We start from the raw sequence: 24,803 nt of genomic DNA on the forward strand, positions 1-24,803 counted from the left end.
TTCACCATCCTCAAGAGTCTTCATAAAATAACCCAAGCAAATGTTTTAAATTCAAAATACAAAAGATATGAATTATGTTTTATAAAATGTACAAAGCTAGCTGAAGTTACATGTTTAGATATTTAATCACTAAAGAATGGGCAGGGTAGCAGCAGGAACTTAAATATGGTAAGGACTATCAACAATAAATACAAGAAATATTAGTGCAAAGATTGCAATCGAAGGATTTCTTGAATAAAATGAGAATATAAAGTGTCATTCTAATTTGTACAAAACAATCCCAGCACTGTATACAATCTGTTCTATAAATACAACCATTTACGATGAAATGCTTATTTGCAAATAGGTGTTAGAAAATGTGCTTTGTTGGGTTTGTTCACTCTTCTCTTGGCAGGTCTTGTTTGCAGGAAAGTCTATGAAGACAGAAGTTTCTATAATTAGACAGCTTAACCCTGAAAAGCTATTTTGCAGCTCCTTCCCTCCCCCCAGTTACAGATACATATTTCGGAAAGTAGATGTTCTCCCCAACCCACACTTTTTGAAGATACCAACTATTTCCTTCCTTTGTATAGAAACAGACACGCAAGGAATTTTGACTTGAAGTTGATCTACATCAAGAAATGTTATGGGAAATACCAATAATTTTAACATGACAGTTTGCAGTTAGTAAATATAGAGCAAGTGCTATAAAGGTAATGCAAAGTGTGTGGAAGTTTGTCTTCATGTAGCAGTTTACCTATAATGGAGCATGAAATTGGCTGTGCATTGTTATTGCCTGTTGAAGTTTCTCCTCTTTGGCTCTTCTACAGTGGCAAATCTAAAACACAAACAAAGTGGACCAGTTAGCTCTGAAAAGAATAACCGGCTTTGTTTCATTTTTGTATTCTACACACCCAATCCCTATTTCTTTTTTAGTTCAAAAGTTGCCTATTTCATGGAATCTTAAAAGAGAGACTGACCTGGGAACCACTTCCCTACCAGCAATTCCACTAAAATTCACGCATATTTGCAAGAACACTCCTGAAGCAGTTGCTTATGTAGAAAAGTAATTAGGAAAAGATTTACAGTTTCATTAGATAAGTTTACTATGATTTATCTATAGGAAACAAGGACAGAGACGAAGAGCATGTGCAGTGATCATGAACCATATTTTAAGACTATCAATTTTAATTATTCTCTATTATTTCATCCTTAAAGGGTTAAGGAAATTTAAAAGTGATGAGGTTGAGACTCTTAACATAGCAGAATTCTACAGATCCAGTCTCTTCCTTCCCCCTCTTAAAACTGCCCAACTGGTTTTCTTCCTTATTTCTCTGCAAAAATGGAAGGACAATACTATATGTGGGAGAAATCACAGAAATGTAGTACTGGAAGGGAGCTAAATAAACTAGTCCAGTCCCCTACACTGAGTCAGGACTAAGTATTACCTGACTCACTCAAAACGTACACTCAAAGATACATCTCATTGCTCTTGCTCAAAAAATGGGATGGAAGATTACATTTCAGCACTCATACGCGTTTTTTGTCCACCTTGTAACAATATTATGTCTCACTGACAAAAAAATCAGTGCACACTCTCCCTTTTACAGTTTAGCACACAAAAAAATATACATAGAGCAAAGAAAGTTACGGGGTCACTGCTATGTGAGTAAAAAGAAAAGGAGTACTTGTGGCACCTTAGAGACTAAAATTTATTTGAGCATAAGCTTTTGTGAGCTATAGCTCACTTCATCGGATGCATTCCGATGAAGTGAGCTGTAGCTCATGAAAGCTTATGCTCAAATAAATTTGTTAGTCTCTAAGGTGCCAAAAGTACTCCTTTTCTTTTTGCGAATACAGATTAACACGGCTGCTACTCTGAAACCTGCTATGTGAGTGTGGCAAAATCACAAGAGATGCAAGTCTCTGAAACAAAGCACCTTCTAAGATTAGGGGAACTGGGCATAATAAAGAGGAGTATATAGAAGGCACATACAAAAATAACCTAAAAGTACGTGAGAATGAATTTACAAGACTACAAACCATTTCTAATGTTACGGACAAGCCGTATAATAAGATATGTTGCCATCTTGGAAGAATCAGAATAAATTAGTTAAGACTTTAAGAAGTGTGCAGCAGGTCACAGAATCCAGCATTCTGAATCACAGAATTGCTCCACTCTTAAAAGTGATAACTCAAGTACTGGTTTCATACACACCACTTGTACAATTCATTTTAGCTCAAGAGTATATTACATACTGTTCTCTTTTCCATGAAGTTACTAAGAAAGTCATCAATTTCCATTTTTCCTTCCAAGAAATCTTCTGCAATAGTGTCAGACTCCTCTTCGGCTTCATGAGCAGCTACTTTCAGTCTGGCCTGCAAAGCACTGGGACTGCAACTCTGAGGAAAAAAAAAGTTTCCTGATAATGTTAAATAATCACAGAAAACCAGGTTTATACACCAGACCGTCGCTAAAACGCAGGATTTGGGATCCATGCCAAGTACTGCGTTATAGCGGGGACCACGTTAAAATGAAATTACTTTATACAGTAAATGTCACATCCATAAAGTATAGAAAACCTTAGAAAATAATCTCCAACTTGAAGGAAACAATGAATGAGAAAAAAAGTGTTGCTTTATTAGAGATCTAAAGTAGACATTACAATAAACTAGTCTAGTTTTTCTTAAAAGAGTCGGTCAGTTGCTTTTGCTTCTTGCTGCTGTGCTACTTCCGCTTAGCAAACTGCAAAAGACTACGTAGCTGCATAATTTTTATAGGCTCAACGTCTTGCGTCTCAAACCATCTCAAAGCAGTCTCTAAGCCAGCTACAGTCGCAGCTGATGTTGGAATGATGTTCACTTCATCTTCCTCTTCTTCTTCCACTGCAAAGGCCAATTCTTCAGCTTCTGGAATGATGTTTGGTCGTACAGCCTGAAGAATCTGGTCATCCATTAGACTTTCAGCAACGGGACAAAATTCTTCTGCTTCATTGTCGCCTTTTATCCAGGACTCGATATTTTGTGGCAGAACACCTCCCCCGAGCCCGGACAGTTGCTGGCACAGCTCCTGCATCCACTCCATGTCTGTTCTTCCAACTTCCTCCTCTGTAAATCCCTCGAAGTCAAATTCCTCGTCAGACTGATCTGCTTTCTTCATTTTCTTCCAGGAGCAGGTGGCCAAACGACACTCAATTCCACCATCCAACAGCGGTTTATCGTTTCAGCACGTAATAAATTCCAGGAATCGCTACCAACGTAAAAGAAGTCTTTTATAGTCAACTTCTTCAGGAAATCGGTGACAGACAACTTGCTTTCTATCATTTGTCGTACCAAGTTCCGTCGCTAGTGCTGCTTAAAAATGGCAATAACACCTTGATCAAGTGGCTGGATTTTGGAAGTCGTGTTTTAGGTAAGTATTCAACCCATATTTTACCGCCAGGGGTTCTGAGTCTTTCGGCTGGAGGATGCGCTGGACAGTTGTCTAGCAAAAGAACTGCCTTTTCTTCTAAGTGTTTTGCCCGCAAATGCTTTCACACACAAGGGACAAATTCGGTGAAGAACCATTGTTCAAAAATCTCTCCTCATCCAGGAATTTTTGGAGTTCTTGTAAGAAAACGGCAGGCAATTCACATTTACGTGATGAAAGCACCAAGGCATGCGAGACTTTCCAATGCACAATGGTTTTAATTTATGCTTGCCTGTTGCATTCACACAAAACAAAGTAAGGCGATCTTTTGCCCGTTAATATCCTTCTTTCTTATATTCATCTTTTCTGACAGCCAGGGTTTTATTGGCCAACATTTTATAATAAATTTCTGGTTCATCTGCATTGTAAACCTGTTCCTCTGAGTAACCCTCTGCCTGTAAAATTTCCCTCAGCTTCGCAGGGTATGATTGCGCGTTGTTGTCAGCAGAGCGTTTTTCTCCCGAAACTGCAATCAGGGATTCTGTGTCTTCTGAAATCACCACAGCCAACCCGAACTCGCCTTAAAATTGCTGAATTCGTCATTAAGTTCCTGGTCAAATTTTTGTGCTTGTATGGCTATAAGCAGACCAGAGATCGGAATGCCTTTCTGCTGTTCTTGCACAAACCACGGGTACATGCAGAATCAAGATCGGCATCATTCACTAAACGGGCTCGTTTTCTTTGAAGGCCATGCTCTTCATCCAGGTTATGAATGTAAGTTCCGATCTTGTCAGCATTCTTTAGCCATCCACGAAAGGTAGACTCGTTAATGCCAAAATCGTGGTTAATCTTTGCCTGGGTTTCGCAATTTCTAAGTTGTTCGATAGCATCCAATTTCTCCTGCACCGAGTAAGCCTTCCTTTCGCCCAACATTTTGACATTTTCCTAAAGATAAATACAGTACTGTACCTGTACATTTTTATTACGTTACATTGGTATGGTGTTCTATGCCTACAGCAATCATCTTAGGGCTTGTCTACACTACCGCACAGGGTCAATCTAAGATACGCAACTTCAGCTACGTAACTAGCTGATGCTCTCCCATCGACTGCGTTTGTGCTCCTCGTTCTGGTGGCGTACTAGAGTCGACAGGAGAGCGCTCAGTGGTCGATTTATTAGGTCTATGCTCAAAACAATTGTACCGTACTTAAATTTGGGATCCGTGGCTGCGACCGCATTATATCTGAATTTGCGTTATACAGACGCGCGAGTGTCCGGTGTATTACACAAGGTAGATAAAGGAATGCATGAAAACAGCTTAATGGGTGTGGGAGAGAACATTACTGTAGTATCTTAAAATTAAGACTGCTAAGCAACTTAGAAATTTGCCACCTACAGGAATCAGTGAATGTTTAAATTGATTAAAAAAAATATCTAGACGGGAACACAGAATGAAGACAAGAATAGCTGATTTGGGCTGACTTACCCTTACACCTGTGCAGAGCTCCACTGATTTCAGTGATGCTGTGTGTGGTTGTTAAAGCCCACCCTCACAGATCTGACTGCAGGGTCCCCAAGGCCTTTGAGATCAATGTTTCTAGAAGTCATTATTAAAAGATGCTCTAAAGCAAAATATAAAAAGTAATCAATAGGCTTCACATTTGAAGTTCACACCAGAAACTTAAGGACTGGTCACGAACCTGAGTAAGTGGAGCCAGGTGAAAGTACAAAATCTTTATAATCATGGCTTTCAGATAACTTTGGAATACAACTGACTAAACAATTTAGTTTACTTTTTCTAGGAGGAATCCTGTTCAAAAAAGTTTATTCTCCTAGTCCCAACAACATGCTTGTATCTATAAATTGGTATCTATGTGAAACAAAGAACTGAATGCATCAAGACAAAGAAATTTAAGCTGAACATACTGGTATTTTTCCTGAAGAAACACCAATTTGACAAAGAGGAAAAGTTTTATGCCAGCTCAAAACCAACTTTTAAGCTAACCACTTCCTTTCACCTTTTCTTTATCCACCTAGGCTCAAAGTCAATTACAAAAATAGAGATGAGGCCAGTATAACACACTTTAGCTGCACTTGAAAACAGTCAAGTCTTGTTAAACTCAGGTTTCAGAGTAGCAGCCGTGTTAGTCTGTATTCGCAAAAAGAAAAGGAGTACTTGTGGCACCTTAGAGACTAACAAATTTATTAGAGCATAAGCTTTCGTGAGCTACAGCTCACTTCATCGGATGCATTTGGTGGAAAAAACAGAGGAGAGATTTATATACACACGCACAGAGAACATGAAACAATGGGTTTATCATACACACTGTAAGGAGAGTGATCACTTAAGATAAGCCATCACCAACAGCAGGGGGGGGAAGGAGGAAAATCTTTCATGGTGACAAGCAAGGTAGGCTAATTCCAGCAGTTAACAAGAATATCAGAGGAACAGTGGGGGGTGGGGTGGGAGGGAGAAATACCATGGGGAAATAGTTTTACTTTGTGTAATGACTCATCCATTCCCAGTCTCTATTCAAGCCTAAGTTAATTGTATCCAGTTTGCAAATTAATTCCAATTCAGCAGTCTCTCGTTGGACTCTGTTTTTGAAGCTTTTTTGTTGAAGTATAGCCACTCTTAGGTCTGTGATCGAGTGACCAGAGAGATTGAAGTGTTCTCCAACTGGTTTTTGAATGTTATAATTCTTGACATCTGATTTGTGTCCATTCATTCTTTTACGTAGAGACTGTCCAGTTTGGCCAATGTACATGGCAGAGGGGCATTGCTGGCACATGATGGCATATATCACATTGGTAGATGCGCAGGTGAACGAGCCTCTGATAGTGTGGCTGATGTGATTAGGCCCTATGATGGTATCCCCTGAATAGATATGTGGACAGAGTTGGCAACGGGCTTTGTTGCAAGGATAGGTTCCTGGTTAGTGGTTCTGTTGTGTGGTGTGTGGTTGCTGGTGAGTATTTGCTTCAGATTGGGGGGCTGTCTGTAAGCAAGGACTGGTCTGTCTCCCAAGATCTGAGAGAGCGATGGCTCGTCCTTCAGGATAGGTTGTAGATCCTTGATGATGCGTTGGAGAGGTTTTAGTTGGGGGCTGAAGGTGATGGCTAGTGGCGTTCTGTTGTTTTCTTTGTTGGGCCTGTCCTGTAGTAGGTGACTTCTGGGTACTCTTCTGGCTCTGTCAATCTGTTTCTTCACTTCAGCAGGTGGGTATTGTAGTTGTAGGAATGCATGATAGAGATCTTGTAGGTGTTTGTCTCTGTCTGAGGGGTTGGAGCAAATGCGGTTATATCGTAGCGCTTGGCTGTAGACAATGGATCGAGTGGTATGATCTGGATGAAAGCTAGAGGCATGTAGGTAGGAATAGCGGTCAGTAGGTTTCCGATATAGGGTGGTGTTTATGTGACCATCGCTTATTAGCACCGTAGTGTCCAGGAAGTGGATCTCTTGTGTGGACTGGTCCAGGCTGAGGTTGATGGTGGGATGGAAATTGTTGAAATCATGGTGGAATTCCTCAAGAGCTTCTTTTCCATGGGTCCAGATGATGAAGATGTCATCAATGTAGCGCAAGCAGAGTAGGGGCATTAGGGGACGAGAGCTGAGGAAGCGTTGTTCTAAGTCAGCCATAAAAATGTTGGCATACTGTGGGGCCATGCGGGTACCCATCGCAGTGCCGCTGATTTGAAGGTATACATTGTCACCAATGCCTAATCACATCAGCCACACTATCAGAGGCTCGTTCACCTCCGCATCTACCAATGTGATATATGCCATCATGTGCCAGCAATGCCCCTCTGCCATGTACATTGGCCTACGTCTCTACGTAAAAGAATGAATGGACACAAATCAGATGTCAAGAATTATAACATTCAAAAACCAGTTGGAGAACACTTCAATCTCTCTGGTCACTCGATCACAGACCTAAGAGTGGCTATCCTTCAACAAAAAAGCTTCAAAAACAGACTCCAACGAGAGACTGCTGAATTGGAATTAATTTGCAAACTGGATACAATTAATTTAGGCTTGAATAGAGACTGGGAATGGATGAGTCATTACACAAAGTAAAACTATTTCCCCATGGTATTTCTCCCTCCCACCCCACCCCCCACTGTTCCTCTGATATTCTTGTTAACTGCTGGAATTAGCCTACCTGCTTGTCACCATGAAAGGTTTTCCTCCTTTCCCCCCCCTGCTGTTGGTGATGGCTTATCTTAAGTGATCACTCTCCTTACAGTGTGTATGATAAACCCATTGTTTCATGTTCTCTGTGCGTGTGTATATAAATCTCTCCTCTGTTTTTTCCACCAAATGCATCCGATGAAGTGAGCTGTAGCTCACGAAAGCTTATGCTCTAATAAATTCGTTAGTCTCTAAGGTGCCACAAGTACTCCTTTTCTTTTTGCGAATACAGACTAACACGGCTGCTACTCTGAAACCTGTGATTATGCAAGGCACTGAATTTAGCCGTATAGAGTGGAAATCTGTCAACTTCATGAAAAAACTCGCCTAGATACAGACAGACATCATCTTCCTCTCCAAATGCAAACAGATGGACATCATACCGAAAGGACTGAAGGTAAAAAATCCATTACAATCTACATACCACACAGACTATGCTGACAGCTTGTGCCACACACTCTCAAGGAAACTGCGGAACCACCTGATCAACATCCTCTACAGCAAACAGGGAAAGATTAAGAATGAGCTCTCAAAACTGGATACTATCATAAAGAACCCACCTTCCACACAAACTTCCTCGTGGCTGGACTTTACAAAAACTAGACAAGCCATTTACAAAACACACTTTGATTCTCTACAAAAGAAAAAGGACACTAAGCTATCTAAACTACTATATGCCACAAGGGGCCACAACAATGGTTCCCGTAACCCACCCAGCAATATTGTTAATCTATCCAACTATACTCTTAGCCCAGCAGAAGAATCTGTCCTATCTCGGGGCCTCTCCTTTTGCCCCTCCACCCCCACGAACATGATACAGTTCTGTGGTGACCTAGAATCCTATTTTCGACGTCTCAGACTCAAGGAATATTTCCAACACACCTCTGACCAACATATTAACCCACAGAGACCTTCCTGCCAACACTACAAAAAGAAGGATTCTGGGTGGACTCCTCCTGAAGGTCGAAACAGCAGCCTGGATTTCTACATAGACTGCTTCCGCCGACGTGCACAAGCTGAAATTGTGGAAAAGCAGCATCGCTTACCCCATAACCTCAGCCATGCAGAACACAGAGTTGTTTCTGAGGCCGTGGATGGCACTGACATCATAATCAAAAAGGCTGACAAAGGAGGTGCTGTCGTCATCATGAATAGGTCGGAGTATGAACAAGAGGCTACTAGGCAGCTCTCCAACACCACTTTCTACAAGCCATTACCCTCTGATCCCACTGAGAGTTACCAAAAGAAACTACAACATTTGCTCAAGAAACTCCCTGAAAAAGCACAAGAACAAATCCGCACAGACACACCCCTGGAGCCCCGACCTGGGGTATTCTATCTGCTACCCAAGATCCATAAACCTGGAAATCCTGGACGCCCCATCATCTCAGGCATTGGCACCCTGACAGCAGGATTGTCTGGCTATGTAGACTCCCTCCTCAGGCCCTTCGTTACCAGCACTCCCAGCTATCTTCGAGACACCACCGATTTCCTGAGGAAACTACAGTCCATTGGTGATCTTCCTAAAAACACCATCCTAGCCACTATGGATGTAGAAGCCCTCTACACCAACATTCCACACAAAGATGGACTACAAGCCGTCAGGAACAGTATCCCCGATACTGTCACGGCTAACCTGGTGGCAGAACTTTGTGACTTTGTCCTGACCCATAACTATTTCACATTTGGTGACAATGTATACCTTCAAATCAGCGGCACTGCGATGGGTACCCGCATGGCCCCACAGTATGCCAACATTTTTATGGCTGACTTAGAACAACGCTTCCTCAGCTCTCGTCCCCTAATGCCCCTACTCTACTTGCGCTACATTGATGACATCTTCATCATCTGGACCCATGGAAAAGAAGCTCTTGAGGAATTCCACCATGATTTCAACAATTTCCATCCCACCATCAACCTCAGCCTGGACCAGTCCACACAAGAGATCCACTTCCTGGACACTACGGTGCTAATAAGCGATGGTCACATAAACACCACCCTATATCGGAAACCTACTGACCGCTATTCCTACCTACATGCCTCTAGCTTTCATCCAGATCATACCACTCGATCCATTGTCTACAGCCAAGCGCTACGATATAACCGCATTTGCTCCAACCCCTCAGACAGAGACAAACACCTACAAGATCTCTATCATGCATTCCTACAACTACAATACCCACCTGCTGAAGTGAAGAAACAGATTGACAGAGCCAGAAGAGTACCCAGAAGTCACCTACTACAGGACAGGCCCAACAAAGAAAACAACAGAACGCCACTAGCCATCACCTTCAGCCCCCAACTAAAACCTCTCCAACGCATCATCAAGGATCTACAACCTATCCTGAAGGACGAGCCATCGCTCTCTCAGATCTTGGGAGACAGACCAGTCCTTGCTTACAGACAGCCCCCCAATCTGAAGCAAATACTCACCAGCAACCACACACCACACAACAGAACCACTAACCAGGAACCTATCCTTGCAACAAAGCCCGTTGCCAACTCTGTCCACATATCTATTCAGGGGATACCATCATAGGGCCTAATCACATCAGCCACACTATCAGAGGCTCGTTCACCTGCGCATCTACCAATGTGATATATGCCATCATGTGCCAGCAATGCCCCTCTGCCATGTACATTGGCCAAACTGGACAGTCTCTACGTAAAAGAATGAATGGACACAAATCAGATGTCAAGAATTATAACATTCAAAAACCAGTTGGAGAACACTTCAATCTCTCTGGTCACTCGATCACAGACCTAAGAGTGGCTATACTTCAACAAAAAAGCTTCAAAAACAGACTCCAACGAGAGACTGCTGAATTGGAATTAATTTGCAAACTGGATACAATTAATTTAGGCTTGAATAGAGACTGGGAATGGATGAGTCATTACATAAAGTAAAACTATTTCCCCATGGTATTTCTCCCTCCCACCCCACCCCCCACTGTTCCTCTGATATTCTTGTTAACTGCTGGAATTAGCCTACCTGCTTGTCACCATGAAAGGTTTTCCTCCTTTCCCCCCCGCTGTTGGTGATGGCTTATCTTAAGTGATCACTCTCCTTACAGTGTGTATGATAAACCCATTGTTTCATGTTCTCTGTGCGTGTGTATATAAATCTCTCCTCTGTTTTTTCCACCAAATGCATCCGATGAAGTGAGCTGTAGCTCACGAAAGCTTATGCTCTAATAAATTTGTTAGTCTCTAAGGTGCCACAAGTACTCCTTTTCTTCTTGTTAAACTGTGATACTGATATTATTACATGAGAATGATTCACTTATAGTTGGTACTTTTATACATATAATGTGGAGAACGAAGCTGGACTTCAGCCCTGGTGTTCTTTCCCCTGAAATAAGTTTATAGTGTCTGGCCTAGAACTCTTAACCAGGTTTTAACTGTGTTCTTGATTTTATTACCTCATCTGTTAAAACTCCTCCCATCATAACAGAGTTTGATTAAATCATCCTGCTAACTGGTTTAGTTAATGGATTTTTGGGGGGGGGGTCAATCTCTCTCCCCAACACCTGCCTTTGACCAAATTTGTCAGGAACAATTCTAATGGCATTATCACTCAGCATCTGACAGATTTTTTGCTACTGTACCACTGAATGTGAAATAGCATTTTGGTTGTACTACCACCTTCTGTTTTGTTTTTAAGCTAACTTTACACCTAAGAATTGACTGTCGCAGAAATATTACATAGCTCCACTTTACTCAAATCATGGGAGCCATGCACGCTGACATAAAAGCAGAATCTGGCCAGAATAATATTCTTTACAATTTTTATTATACTTTTGTCCATAGTTTGCAGTATGTTATTCAAAAGTCAACATGATATTAAAAAAAAGTTATACCTCACTAAGCTCATGCTGCCTTTGCATCTTCTTTTCAAAGGTGGCTTTCATCTGAGTAAGATGTTCATACTGGGGGGGGAAAAATATTTCTTAAATACAACGAACACTTCAGCTATTTCTTTTCCAGAAAATTTATTTTCATTCACTTACTTTATCGAGCACTGTTTGCCTTTTCGCCTCTAGACTGGGTTCCAACAGTAAATTTTTTTCTGTAAAATAAATAAGCTGTTTAATTTTAAGAGACTATGGTTCTGAAAACACACCCATATTTTGAATATGTTGAAGTCTTACTTGCTAACTCTTCAATGCTTTTCACTAAGTGATCTTTATCCACTATGATTTGCTTCAGCTGTGGCAGATTCACAAACTGTTTCAGCAAAATATCCTCTTGCTCATTCATATCTGTCAACTGTGGTATACTGGATTTAAAAAAAAAAAGCATATACAGCAAAAAAGCCAATCAAAAATGAAAGCTAGCAACTTATTTGGGATGTCTTTTCCTCCAGCAAAGAAGCCATGTTGTTTTATCTTTTCTTGCACTGGACTCTACCATCTGCAGTGGACAGGCTTTGAAAGGTGGTGAATTAGGGCATGACTACACTGGAAACTTCGGGAGCACTCCCACAACAGCGCTTTGAAGTGGGAGTGTGGTTGCACATGAGCACTGGGAGACAGCTCTCCCAGCGCTCCTGGTAATTCACCTCCACGAGGGGATTAGCTCCGAGCCTCGGAGCCTGTTTACACTAGCGCTTTAAAGTGCTCTAACTTGCTGCACTCGGGAGGGTGGTTTTTCACACCCCTGAGCCAGCAAGTTAGAGCGCTATGTGTGTCTTTAGTTTCAATCTTTACTTAGAATCATAGAATCATAGAATATCAGGGTTGGAAGGGACCCCAGAAGGTCATCTAGTCCAACCCCCTGCTCAAAGCAGGACCAAGTCCCAGTTAAATCATCCCAGCCAGGGCTTTGTCGAGCCTGACCTTAAAAACCTCTAAGGAAGGAGATTCTACCACCTCCCTAGGTAACGCATTCCAGTGTTTCACCACCCTCTTAGTGAAAAAGTTTTTCCTAATATCCAATCTAAACCTCCCCCATTGCAACTTGAGACCATTACTCCTCGTTCTGTCATCTGCTACCATTGAGAACAGTCAAGAGCCATCCTCTTTGAAACCCCCTTTCAGGTAGTTGAAAGCAGCTATCAAATCCCCCCTCATTCTTCTCTTCTGCAGACTAAACAATCCCAGCTCCCTCAGCCTCTCCTCATAAGTCATGTGCTCTAGACCCCTAATCATTTTTGTTGCCCTTCGTTGTACTCTTTCCAATTTATCCACATCCTTCCTGTAGTGTGGGGCCCAAAACTGGACACAGTACTCCAGATGAGGCCTCACCAGTGTCGAATAGAGGGGAACGATCACGTCCCTCGATCTGCTCGCTATGCCCCTACTTATACATCCCAAAATGCCATTGGCCTTCTTGGCAACAAGGGCACACTGCTGACTCATATCCAGCTTCTCGTCCACTGTCACCCCTAGGTCCTTTTCCGCAGAACTGCTGCCGAGCCATTCGGTCCCTAGTCTGTAGCGGTGCATTGGATTCTTCCATCCTAAGTGCAGGACCCTGCACTTATCCTTATTGAACCTCATTAGATTTCTTTTGGCCCAATCCTCCAATTTGTCTAGGTCCTTCTGTATCCTATCCCTCCCCTCCAGCGTATCTACCACTCCTCCCAGTTTAGTATCATCCGCAAATTTGCTGAGAGTGCAATCCACACCATCCTCCAGATCATTTATGAAGATATTGAACAAAACTTCCTTAATGTGCTCCTGAATGTGTTATCTATTTCTGATGCAACACAATTTGAGAAATTAGACTAGAAACATCACATTGTTGGCAAATTCTGGAGCCCTATGGAAAAGCTTAGGAGATGATGCATTGAGTCCACATTTCTCTTTAGTCATCTTGGGAGGCTCAGACTTGCTGGTAATGTTTCTTAAAAAGAAAAAAAAAAAGAAACCAAATACCCTTTGCTATATATCAAACATATGCTATTAGTGCTTACAAGCCTCATATCTAAACTGCTTGTTGACACACCCTTAAGAAGGAATTCTCTGTTTCCAGAGACACTAAGAAATTGTTATTCATCCTGCCAAACCTGGAAATGTATAGGAAAGGTCAACTGATTTGCATTCTAAAAGAAAGAGTTTTTGGTTTAGTCAACTATTAAGAGTAGGACATCAGAATGTAAGCAAATTCATTGTCTCAGATTAATTTTAACTGAAGAGGGTATTTCTTTCAGACAGATATATCTGGCTTCGGAGGCTGTTTCAAAAGCCTGAAGGAAATTCTCCAGTGAAGGCTAACTGTTAATGCCTTGCCACAGCTTAAAAAACCAAAATCAGCCAAATGGCAGTATGGATAAATGTTTATTGTAAGAGCAAGTATTTACAACATAAGTTATAAATATTCACAAAAGTGGAAGTCTTTTTTTATGGGCGACTGCCCTAGGCTGCCTAAATACAGTATATGCCTTCCTGCCTTTTTTGTGACTTTCATTTCCCAGATGTTACACTCATTGGGTGCTTGGTGATGCACAGGAAAACAGTTTGAAGGACACAGCAAGAGACTCTTTTATAGCTTGTCAGAGTAATGTAAGACAGCATTACCTACAGTTCCCTATATATTTTCCTATTAAAAAACCCTGAGCAAGAAAAAAAAACATGAGTTAATAAAAGATATCTAGCAATATACAGAAACTAAGGAAGTCATGGTAAATATGAGTACTCTTTTCTCCTAATGAAACTTTTTGGTGGCTATCTAGCAACAAGAAAAAAAAAAAAACTTTTTCCAGTTCAAGCAGTAATTGTCATATGCATTACCACAAAGTAAACACTTTTCTCTCCAAGATCTTACCTTAATTCTGAGAGCTCTGGAAATGCATCAGGAACATCAGGCATCTTGTAACTGAAGCCATTCTGGCCCACCTGAATAGAAGTTTAAAAGCATTATTTAAACTTTGAATAGTAATTTCTTTCTTTTCCTTCTAATCTCATCTAAAAAGCCCTTGCCATAGCAAGAATGATTGCCTCCGCACACAGGTGCCCTGAGAAGGATTTATATTCAAATGTCTGGACTACCTCTGAGGGATGTAGGTGTAGACTGCTTAAATGATAAATCTCACTACACATACAAACCTGTAATAGTGCTTCTGTTGTTGGAACAGGTAATGGCAGGTCTGTGATCAAGCCATAGGATGGAGCAGCGGGTTTGTCTGTAGTGTAACCTGATTCAGCAACTGGCACAGAAGCTATAGATCTATTTGTTTCTTGTGGTGGGTATGGAGGAAGAAACGGAAAACCCTGAGGAGTATAAGGAGGCATTCCACCTGGTTTACTGTAAAGACTAAAAAAAATTTACCATCAGCAACTAATTGTTTACTCTTCATTTATGATATTTTAAAAATACATCTGAAATTACTAGCAGATGCAAGGTACACGGTTGTTGAGCTTTTGAAGTAGTACACAAGTATTTATTATCTTAAAAGTAATAATAAAAATGAGAATAAAAAAATAATTCTGTGAGAGATACTTTACCATATGTTGCTATTTATACAATACTTAGAAAGTTTTTCATAATGTAGTAAACTCAATTGTCTCAGTTATATGCTCTCAGATTTGATATAGAGCCAATTGCAAATGCAATCTCAAATTTTATGTTTCTCAGAAGTTTGTGAAAACATCAATTTAAACCTGATTTCCACTAAGAAGCCCTTAAAAAAATGAGTTGCAATGTCTTTTAGGGTTTATTCACCCTGCAAAACTTAAGAGCATCAGTAACAGATAAAGCTTTTAAGCAGTTACTGAAGTGATTAACTTTTTTTTAATTCAAAATTGCATACGATATTGCTTGTCTGTGATCAATAATTTCTGAAGTATGGACAAGGCTATAGTGCCTAGGGCCTGTTTTGCATATTTTAATCTAATTATCTATTAGACAGATTCACAAATGAATTAAAGAAAAGTTGCCTTCTAGTTTGGGAATTTCAGATCCTGAGGTCATCAGCGGGGCACCCAGAAAAACAACTGCTTACAGGAATCATTGCCTGAAGTGCTTGTTTTGCTAGTGGTACACATTCATTAATCTTCAGAAACATAAAAGCACTACAGTCAAATTAACATGCTAATACAGGAAAGCCAACTATATTTATCATTTTAAAATTGACCCGAAGCGGCCAGATCCATCCCAATCAATTGGTTGAATTATACATTTCCAGTCTGAAACAAAACCCTTCTTTGGATATTTTGCCTCTCCTTCAACTAATTTACATACTAATTGTTTCCAGTTTGTTCCTTGACATACTGCTACATTCATACATTTCCTAAGAAAATCTTAAAGATTAATCTGGAAATTGCTTGTCCAGGTTTTGCATTCACTTGAAAATGGCCTGATTTCTCAATTTTACCTTTATGTATACTTACTATGGAAATGATGTTGAGTTAGGAGCCAAAACTGGAGGATTCTTCCAAAACTCATCCAGTAAACTCTGAATAATTTTTCCAAGGTCAGAGTGCATTGTGAACTGGTAGAGAACAAAATCTGTATTATATTTAGCACTCCTAAAGTACCAAAGAAGCTCAACAAAAAAAGAAGTGCATGATTTCTTTTGAATGCAATTGTGACGTTATCAACATAAACTGTGACTGTATAGATTGTTGCAACCAAGGTCATATAGTGGCACCAAATCTTGTACAAAAGACATTAAGTAAGGGGACTATGACAAGGTTGTGATTTGCTGGTTATGTTATGCCACCTGTATGCATGTATCATTTTTGTATTTAAAGTTACAAGTATTGGCTTTATACTGCCTGTATTTCAAACTTGTGCTATGCTTCTGGGTGACACCCCAGACAATTTGGCATCAGCACTGCCTAGCCTGCTTGACAGCCCATTAAGGGCCATCAGCTATACAACTGACCCATTGAGAGAAGGCAGATATACCTTGTGACTCAGCAAGGCATGCAGGGACATGCCTATGGACAGAACTCTAAAGTTTTTCCATGCCAGGTGCTGGATAGCTTGTTTTTGGAACAAAGGAAGCACAGGCCACATGGCAAGAAGACTATAAAAAGCGGCTGTATCTCCTCCATCTTGTCTTCAATCCTGTTTTTTACCTCTGGAAGAACTTTGCTACACTGAAGCTCTGAACAAAGCCACTGAATGACCCATTCAAGCTGTGGATGTACTCCAGAGACTTGATTTGAACTTGCAGTTTATTCCATCACTGCTACAAGCCTGAACCAAGAACTTTGCCATTACTGTATGTAATTGATTCCATTTAACTAATTTTAACTCCTCTATATCTCATTTTTTTTTATGAATAAACCTTTAGATTCTAAAGAACTGGCAACAGTGGGTAAGATCTGACTTATATATTGACCTGGGTCTGGGGCTTGGCCCTTTGGGATCGGGAGAACCTTTTTTTTTTTTTTTACTGGGGTATTGGTTTTCATAACTATTTGTCCCCATCACGAGTGGTGACACTGGGAAACTGGAGTGTCTAAGGGATTGCTTGTATGACTTATGGTTAGCCAGTGGGGTAAGACCGAAGTCCTCTCTGTTTGGCTGGTTTGGTGGGCCTTAATAGTAAAGGAAACTCAGCCTTGGTCTGTAACTGCCCTGCTCTAAGCAATTTGTCCTGAATTGATACTCTCAGCTGTGTCCCGCCAGAGGCCGCATCATTACAGCAATATCATATGAATAATGACTAAACAGGAGTTATAACTCATGTATAATTGCATCCACATTAGAAGGTCGTATAACAGTACAGAAACAGATCGTTAAAGTGGTAACTCAAAATGTGTGTAAACAAGCCCTTAGGGTTTTTAATAAGTCATTTCTTTAAGAGCTGAAGCCTCCTGAGCTGAGAGTGGATACTGGAAATCTATGCACATCTTCCATTATCAGATATGGGCTGTCTATATATGGAATTGTTTGATAGAAAAATGACTAAACAGACCTAATGCTCATCTGAAAGCTCAATAAGTTAACACATGAATCTGAAATAAAAAGCCATTCAAAGAGTCAAAACTACAAAATTGGCTCTGTTATTTCTAAGTATCCAGAAATGACTGGGAATTTCCTAGAAAGAATTTTCTACTAAATGAACTGGAGTAAAACAACTCTGATAAACATATACACCCCCGGCAGAGAAAACAAATGAAAGAAATATTGTGTTATCTGGGATAGCTAACATCTTTAAGACCTGCTTAGTGTTGCATGCATCAGTAAATTGCAAAGTAATCTAATTTTAGATTACAACAATTTCACAACAAAGCAGGAAGATGTCTTTGCAAATCAGACTTTAGTCACAACACATGGTGCTATCCATATTTAAGAAACCCTACAGTAACCCTCCAAGTCACTGAAGCTTAGTAGTGCAATAGAAGATGTTCCGAGTGATTATTCAGGAATACTGTGAGTTTTTCTGTTTTTATACAAAGCACATAAAAGTCTTCTATTCCTAGTAATTTGTTGTTAGATGTACTAGAGAAGTCAGAGTGCTACATATATGAAATCTGCTATATAACCATTAGGATGTGACATTACGAATTATACATACATTGCTTATTAATGGACATGCCACATACACTCCTTGTTTATCCATTAAGTGATGTCTTACTGGTGGGAAAACACTGATCACCGGTTTTTCCTGAGGAAACTGAGGAGGAAGCAAGCTGTGAACACAAAAATACTTTATTATTATTATTGGCATTTTTAACTGTCTATGAGAAGCTTGTCTTATTAGGAGTGTGTTGCATTAAGAAAAAATATCAGATAATCCTACTTCCTAACGGGAAAAACTATGGAGACAGAGTAAGGTGCACAAGATGGATTTTTACTTCAGGTATACGTTACTAAATTTGTGAAAAAAAAAAAAAAAAAAGAGACAGTAATACGAGTGGTGACCTCTTTGAATACTTCTTTTCTGGGATCAGATCAGTTTAGGACAGCAGGAAAAAAAACTGCATGATGTCTCTTCAATAAAAGGAAGAGAATGTTTATCAGAATGTTAAATGGCACCGAGGAGGGCAACTGGACTGAGAAAAGGAGAGAGCAGATTGTACTCTCCAGTGCAGCTGAATAGGCTTAAATACCTCCATGGTGTTTTGGGATATACAAACTTTGGGCTTGCTTACAACAGGAGACACTCTGCAGCAAGCCAAGGTGTTACTCTACAGCTTGCATTGTGGACCCTCCAATGCACTAAAGGTTTGGTAGTGCATTTATACATGCTCCTGTTTCAAACACCAGCATGTGAAAGTACACTATGGAACTTTTAGTGCACTGGAACAGGGTCTACACAGGATATTACCATGTGGCAAGCTAGTGTGACATAGAGTCACACCCTGGCTTGCCATACACTAATGTCCCATGTAGACAAGCCCTTGGAGAGAAAAGGGCGATGCCCTGGGAACCACAGGAGAATTAGGTTCTGTGACCAGGCACCAGAGCAAATGCTCTAAGCTAAAGCAGTAAAAATGTGCAACTAGAACTGCCTAGGATGCCAGAGACCATAGCATGCAAATTCAGAGTAAACACTGTAAAAAACTTAATTTACAGTAGAAAAGATGAATGAAATAATGATCTTGTATGACTGATGTTTTAGTACAGAGAATAAAGAGAATTAAAATAAAAGTTTCTATTAGAAATTCATTCGAACTTTAGAAACTGCTTCCCATTTTATGTGACTTAGCTTCTGCTGAAAAAATGTAGGCTTGCTTTAGAACTGAGCTTGAAAATATGATGTGTGCTTAACTTTGAGCATTTACTAGTACAGTAAAGATAAGCACATCTGTAAGTGTTTGCGGGAATGGGGCCTTAAGTTTTATTATTGTTACTATTTACGAGGCAAGATTTTAAGTTCCTAAAGTTGTGTTTAAGTAGATCTCACGCTACTCACATGTTAATATTAATTGTCAAGTTGTTTATGGTGAATGGCAACCTATATTCCACATCTTTCTGTATTTCGGCAATGCTATAAAGGAAAAAATTGTTAGACTCCTATTAACAGTAGATACAACATTCACAAGCTTACAGACATTACTTTATTTTTCTACTATACTTGTAAAAAATGAAAGAAAACAAATTGTTGCAATTACTTAACATCTTCACAGAATGCTGACCTAGATAAAATGAAAAAGAGAAGGATGGTTGTGAATTGTTAAGATACATGACTGCAGGCAGTTTACATAAAGGCACTAGAAAAATCCAGGCTTCGTAAATGTAATGTCATCTCCATTTCCCCAAAACATAATTAATCCTTCTAATTGCAAAGATAACCTTCATACTCTGAAGAGATCCCTGGTTGCCTTTGTTTCAGAGTGCAGCCAAGCAAGCTGAAACAACGAGACTAAGGGCTTGTCTACACAATGCAGCTTTTAACGACAAGGCTGTGTTGACACAGCCTTGTTGCTAAAAGTCAGTGTGTGTAAATGCAAAAAGAAAAGGAGTAATTGTGGCACCGTGGAGACTAACATTTATTTGAGCATAAGCTTTGTGAGCTACAGCTCACTTCATCGGATGCATTTGAAGTGAGCTGTAGCTCACGAAAGCTTATGCTCAAATAAATTTGTTAGTCTCCAAGGTGCCACAAGTACTCCTTTTCTTTTTGCGAATACAGACTAACACGGCTGCTACTCTGAAACCTGTGCGTAAATGCTCTTTGTTGGTACTTTGTCGGCACTTTTGCCGACAAAATCCTTCCAGCCCTGAGAGTGGCATTAGCTTTGTGGGCAGGAGAGTGCTCCTGTCGACAAAGCCACGTTCACACTGCCACTTGTGTCAGCAAAACTTTTGTCTTTTGCAGGGAAGAGGGGCTTTTTAAAGTACCCGTGAAAGACAAAAGTTTTGTCAACAACTTCGCAGTGTGTGAACTTCTTGTCCTAGTTTACGATAAATTAAATACCCACTTCATCAATTCAGTGAAACTTTTCCTATTAGCCTGTCAAAAGTGCTGTGCTATGGCTTTGCCATAATAGATGAATTTTATATCGCACATTTTATCTATAGTTGAAGCACTATACAAGAGCTACGTGAGCTAGCTATAGAAAGAGTCATTCTTGCACAGTTGTGTTACAGTCTATTTTAAGAGTTATTAAAATTTAGTACAATAAACCCATAGCAGATTAATAGGGACAGATTAATCGGGAAAAGTGAAATACATATCTATAAAAGACACTTTCAAACTGGAAGTCATATTTAAAACAAAATGCCTTACTTGTGTTGCTAAAAGTATCTTGTTTGCTAATAAAAGCAGGTTATTCATCTTTTGTAATTGCACTACCACCACTATAATGTAAATTGATTAGTCACTCTGACCTGTTTCTTGTCAGTTTCACTTTCAGAGTCTCAGGCACAGGAACAGTGCTTCAGTGTTCAGATTATAAATAATGTAGAAATGTTTAATGACAAAATAGTCATTCCTGTAGAACCTTCACAGATATTAATAGAAAAGTCTGAAATTTGGGGGAAAAACAATCATACGCTCCAAGATCTTCCTTTAGGGGACAGAGCAGTGATACTCATTGAAGGGCCACTACTTTAATCAAGTGGAATCTCACTGTGGAATAAGTAATTGTAAAAGATGTTCTGAAATTGTGTTTGACAGTTGACTATGGCAACATTCTCATTGTTGGCCTCAGAAACATACACCTGGCATGCCTTTAGTCCATATAAAGTGCAACCAAAAACTCATCTTCACTGCTCATCAATTTAAATTATGTAACTCCCCACAATGGGACTCTATCTACTATCACATGGAAATTAAGCTTCTCACCACATCAAACCTTCTGTGTCAGGCTTTGCATTGTCCTCTGTTCCCTCTGCTCTGCCAGTGCTCCCAGCCTTGTCTGTCCATTTGTTAGCTTCTCTCAAAATCACCTCCATGCCTTCCTCTGCACTGTTCCCTAGGCATGATACAACCTCCCTGAACTACTCCACAAAGCTCCTGTCTTGTTCACATTTAAAGTTTCACTCTACCAAGCTGCTTACAATGAAACAAACTGACTTGTACAAACTTGTAATGTATATATTATGCTGGCCAGGAGCTCTCCTAAAGTTAAATTTGAGACTAGTTTACTATTTTACAGCCAATTTTTCCAAGTGTTCTAAAATCCACATGCTTACTCAGATTGCCTAGAAAATTTCTCTGCCTCATGGGGTAGGGCTAGTGGTCCAAATTTGAGCTCTTTTGCTCCACAGATACAGTCTGCCTAAAAAAGTCACAGGAATCAAATTTGTACAGTTCTTATAATGAGATAATCTTTACTACTGATCAGCCAAGACTTTTTGGTGCAAATTTGGAGTCAAGAGATTCCTCAGATAGCACACTCCAAATAAGTAGCTGATTTCAATATTGAAAGTGCTCTAAAACTCACAAACATAATGAGTGTGTCTTTAAAACTGGTATTCCACAATAGGGTCTTGGGCAACCTTTAGCAGAAGGTGGAAGGAGAACAACCAATTAAATGAATGAGTCAGTTCACACTTCTGAGAGCTGTTGTTGTATTTATCTCCAGGTCCCAATTCACCTGAGACTGTCCGAATGAGTCAAATGGGCTACTTCACACCTCTGCAGCCCTCCTATTTTGCAGAGGGTTGTACAGAGCCCCTTCCTTCTATATTAGCCCCCGAAGTGGAGTACAGAGTCTGGGGCTCTGCTCCTCTCCACTCCACTCCACTCCACTCCACTCCCCCTTTGCTGCCTTACTGGTTACTATTTTCCTTCCTCCCTATGGCCCCTCCAGCTGTATTGGGGGCACTGAAGGGCTGGGAGAAAGGCAGAGCTGGTAGAAGAGTGTCAGGCTATGTTTACAGCAACAGGAGTGTTTCTCTGGTCATCCTAATGCTATCTACACCAGGGCTTATGTTGGCTTAACTATGTTGCACAGGGATGTGGACTGTTCATACCCCACAGCGACACAGCCGAGTCAACCTAACTTTTTAGTGTAGACCTGGCCTCAGCAAGGTGTACCCAGAAGCCTCCTTCTCTGCGCCCCCACTCACATACGCCCTCGCTATCACCACTTCCTCAAAATCAAGGAAAATTCATTGCCCAGAAACTTTTTTAATGCAGAATTCCTTATCTCTTTATTTTCTGGTCTTCAGAGGTTTAAGTATAACTGCACTCGATGTTCTGGAAAGGTATATGGTATTGCCAGCCAACTTTAACTCTGTGTTAATAACATTTTTGGGTAGTGAATTGGATACGATTTGCCTATTTTTATTCACATTCTCTTTCCCCTAATTTCTGTCTACTTGTCTGTCCTCAGACTATGAGCTCTTCAGAACACGGATCATCCTTACGGAGTGTTTTGGAAAAGCTTAGCTCTTAGCAGGCACAACCTTAAACAAACAATAGCAGTATCTCAACATATGAGTAACACCACAACTCAAGCATCACAATGAAGTATCAGGATATTGTACCAGGATTTAGTGGTGCTCTGCAGCTACTAATCTTAACTTTGTTCCCCTCTCTTGGCTCTTGAAAGGGAGTGTGGTTTTCTTCTCCTGCCCTGCATTCCTGCCCGGCTGATGGAGGAGGAAAAAGTTCTCTCCTCTGTTTCTCATGCCAGGTTCTTGAAGGGATCACAACTTTATCTATTTAGCACTCTCTTGCACATCTTGAAAGTATGGTAATGCTTACGTGATCAGTGCAAATCTGAATGCACCATGAGAACTGCACGTGGCTCTAAAGCCACAAGTTGAGCAATGCTGGGCTACAATGCTGCAAGACTTATGTTTAAAATACACATTTCCAGTTAAATTTAACTAGGCAAACCTAGTTTTGGATTTTTATAGACCAGAAGTTTTCAACCCATGGCTCACATGCAGCCCAATTAACACACAGCTGTGGCCTAGCTCAGCTGTGTGCAAAAGGTCACAGGCTGGTTCACCAGCTGCCTCCTGGCCCTGCATGGTGGGCTCAGGGTCTGGGCCGCGGGCTCCCACACAGCACCAAGGTTGGGGTCCAGGCTGCGGGCCTCTACCCGGCCCCGCACAGAGATAGCGTCAGGCTGTGGGCTTCTCCCCACACCGCCGGCTCTGCAGCGAGGCAGGGTTGGGCTGTGGGGTCCCAGCTGCCCTCCCCTCCTGCAGCAGCAGGGTCAGGCTCTGGGGTCCTGGCTGCTCTTCCCCACTCCCAGCTCTGCACAGTAGCAGAATCAAGGTCTGGGGTCCTGGCTACCCCCTGGCCCTGCGCAGCAGCAGGGTCTGGGATCCCAGCCCTGCGCTCTGCTCCTGGCCCCACTCTGAGACACTTTACTTTGATTCTTGTTATACCTTTCACCACTAAACAGAAGAGCCCTTAGTTCCAGGTACTTGTGAAGGTACTAATACATCCGAACCATGATGCCTCACACTCTTCTCTCTGATAAAAGAGCAGACTGAGCATTAAGTTTCTCACTGTAAAACTTTGCCTAGAGTAGGAGGGTTTTGCCAGGATAGTTACACTAGCAAAACCCACCAGTGTAAAGGACATTCATAGCTGTACAAAAAACGTTCGTACTGATGCATCCTAAGTTTAAGAGAAAAAATTATATTGGTATAAACAGATGTGCTAGTGCAATTACTTCCACGTTATGGCTTTTATAAATGTCACAACTTTAGTCACTTCTGTTATGTTTTTGCATGGATATGAAAAAGGCAACAGATAGCACCACCTCATCTGAATTAGCAACAACATTCAACTGGTTACTTTTTATTCCTGAAGAGCCAAAATAAAGGAGGGCACAGCTGCTCTTCTGCATCGTTAACAGAACCGCTTAAGGAATAATTGGAGGGAGGGTCCTCCCTTTACAGATGTGCAAAGGCAAGGAAGGAGATGAGACTGCCCGGCGGTCACAGCGCCTAGCACTATCCCTGACGACGATGCAGGAGAAGGAAGCCCCCCCGCTTGCCTCTCGTGTCCCAGGTGGGCTCTGCGGGGCTAACAGTCACCGAACGGCTCCCCGCGGCGCCGAGGAACACTGGGGCGGGGGCTGCCCCGGGGCTCCGCGGAGAGCGAAGCGGACGCAGCGCGTACGAGGATCAGCGCCGGAGGGAGGAGGGGAGGCAGGTTCCCGCTGGGCAGCCCGGGAGGGAAATAACGGGGGCGGCTCCGGGATGACTCCCGCCCACCCCGCCCGTCACTCACGCGGAATGGGCGCTGCGCAGGGACTCGATCTGCCGCTGCTTCTGCTGCTGGAGGCTGGTGAGGGCGGGGAGCGGGGCCGCGGGGGACGAGGAGGAGCCGCCGCCCTTGGACAGGGGGAACAGCCAGTTCATCCTCCCCGCGGCGCCCGGGCCACCCACCGCCCCGAGGGGGAGAAC

General features: G+C 41.4%; 1 protein-coding gene across 3 annotated transcripts; it reads right to left on the reverse strand.

The window, feature by feature from the left end:
* Positions 1–106: 106 nt before the first annotated feature.
* On the reverse strand, positions 107–24,764 carry VPS37A (VPS37A subunit of ESCRT-I). 3 transcript variants are annotated; one of them, XM_038400824.2, is made up of 12 exons: positions 24,628–24,764; positions 19,396–19,470; positions 18,055–18,169; positions 15,914–16,014; positions 14,630–14,837; positions 14,349–14,419; positions 11,732–11,859; positions 11,591–11,649; positions 11,441–11,509; positions 2,239–2,382; positions 737–817; positions 107–413 (listed from the first exon to the last, which is right to left on the reverse strand). In XM_038400824.2, exons 1-11 carry the CDS (start codon positions 24,756–24,758, stop codon positions 737–739), a joined length of 1,182 nt encoding a protein of 393 aa, XP_038256752.1. In that variant the 5' UTR covers positions 24,759–24,764; the 3' UTR covers positions 107–413. The 3 variants fall into 3 exon arrangements, 2 of the variants coding, with proteins under 2 accessions (XP_038256752.1, XP_043369643.1); XM_043513708.1 differs by lacking the exon at positions 24,628–24,764 and having other exon boundaries at positions 19,398–19,453; XR_006281054.1 differs by lacking the exon at positions 107–413 and having other exon boundaries at positions 737–1,637; positions 1,865–2,382.
* Positions 24,765–24,803: the final 39 nt, after the last annotated feature.

Source organism: Dermochelys coriacea, chromosome 4 (assembly GCF_009764565.3).
Source record: "Dermochelys coriacea isolate rDerCor1 chromosome 4, rDerCor1.pri.v4, whole genome shotgun sequence".
NCBI classification, from domain to species: Eukaryota; Metazoa; Chordata; order Testudines; family Dermochelyidae; genus Dermochelys; species Dermochelys coriacea.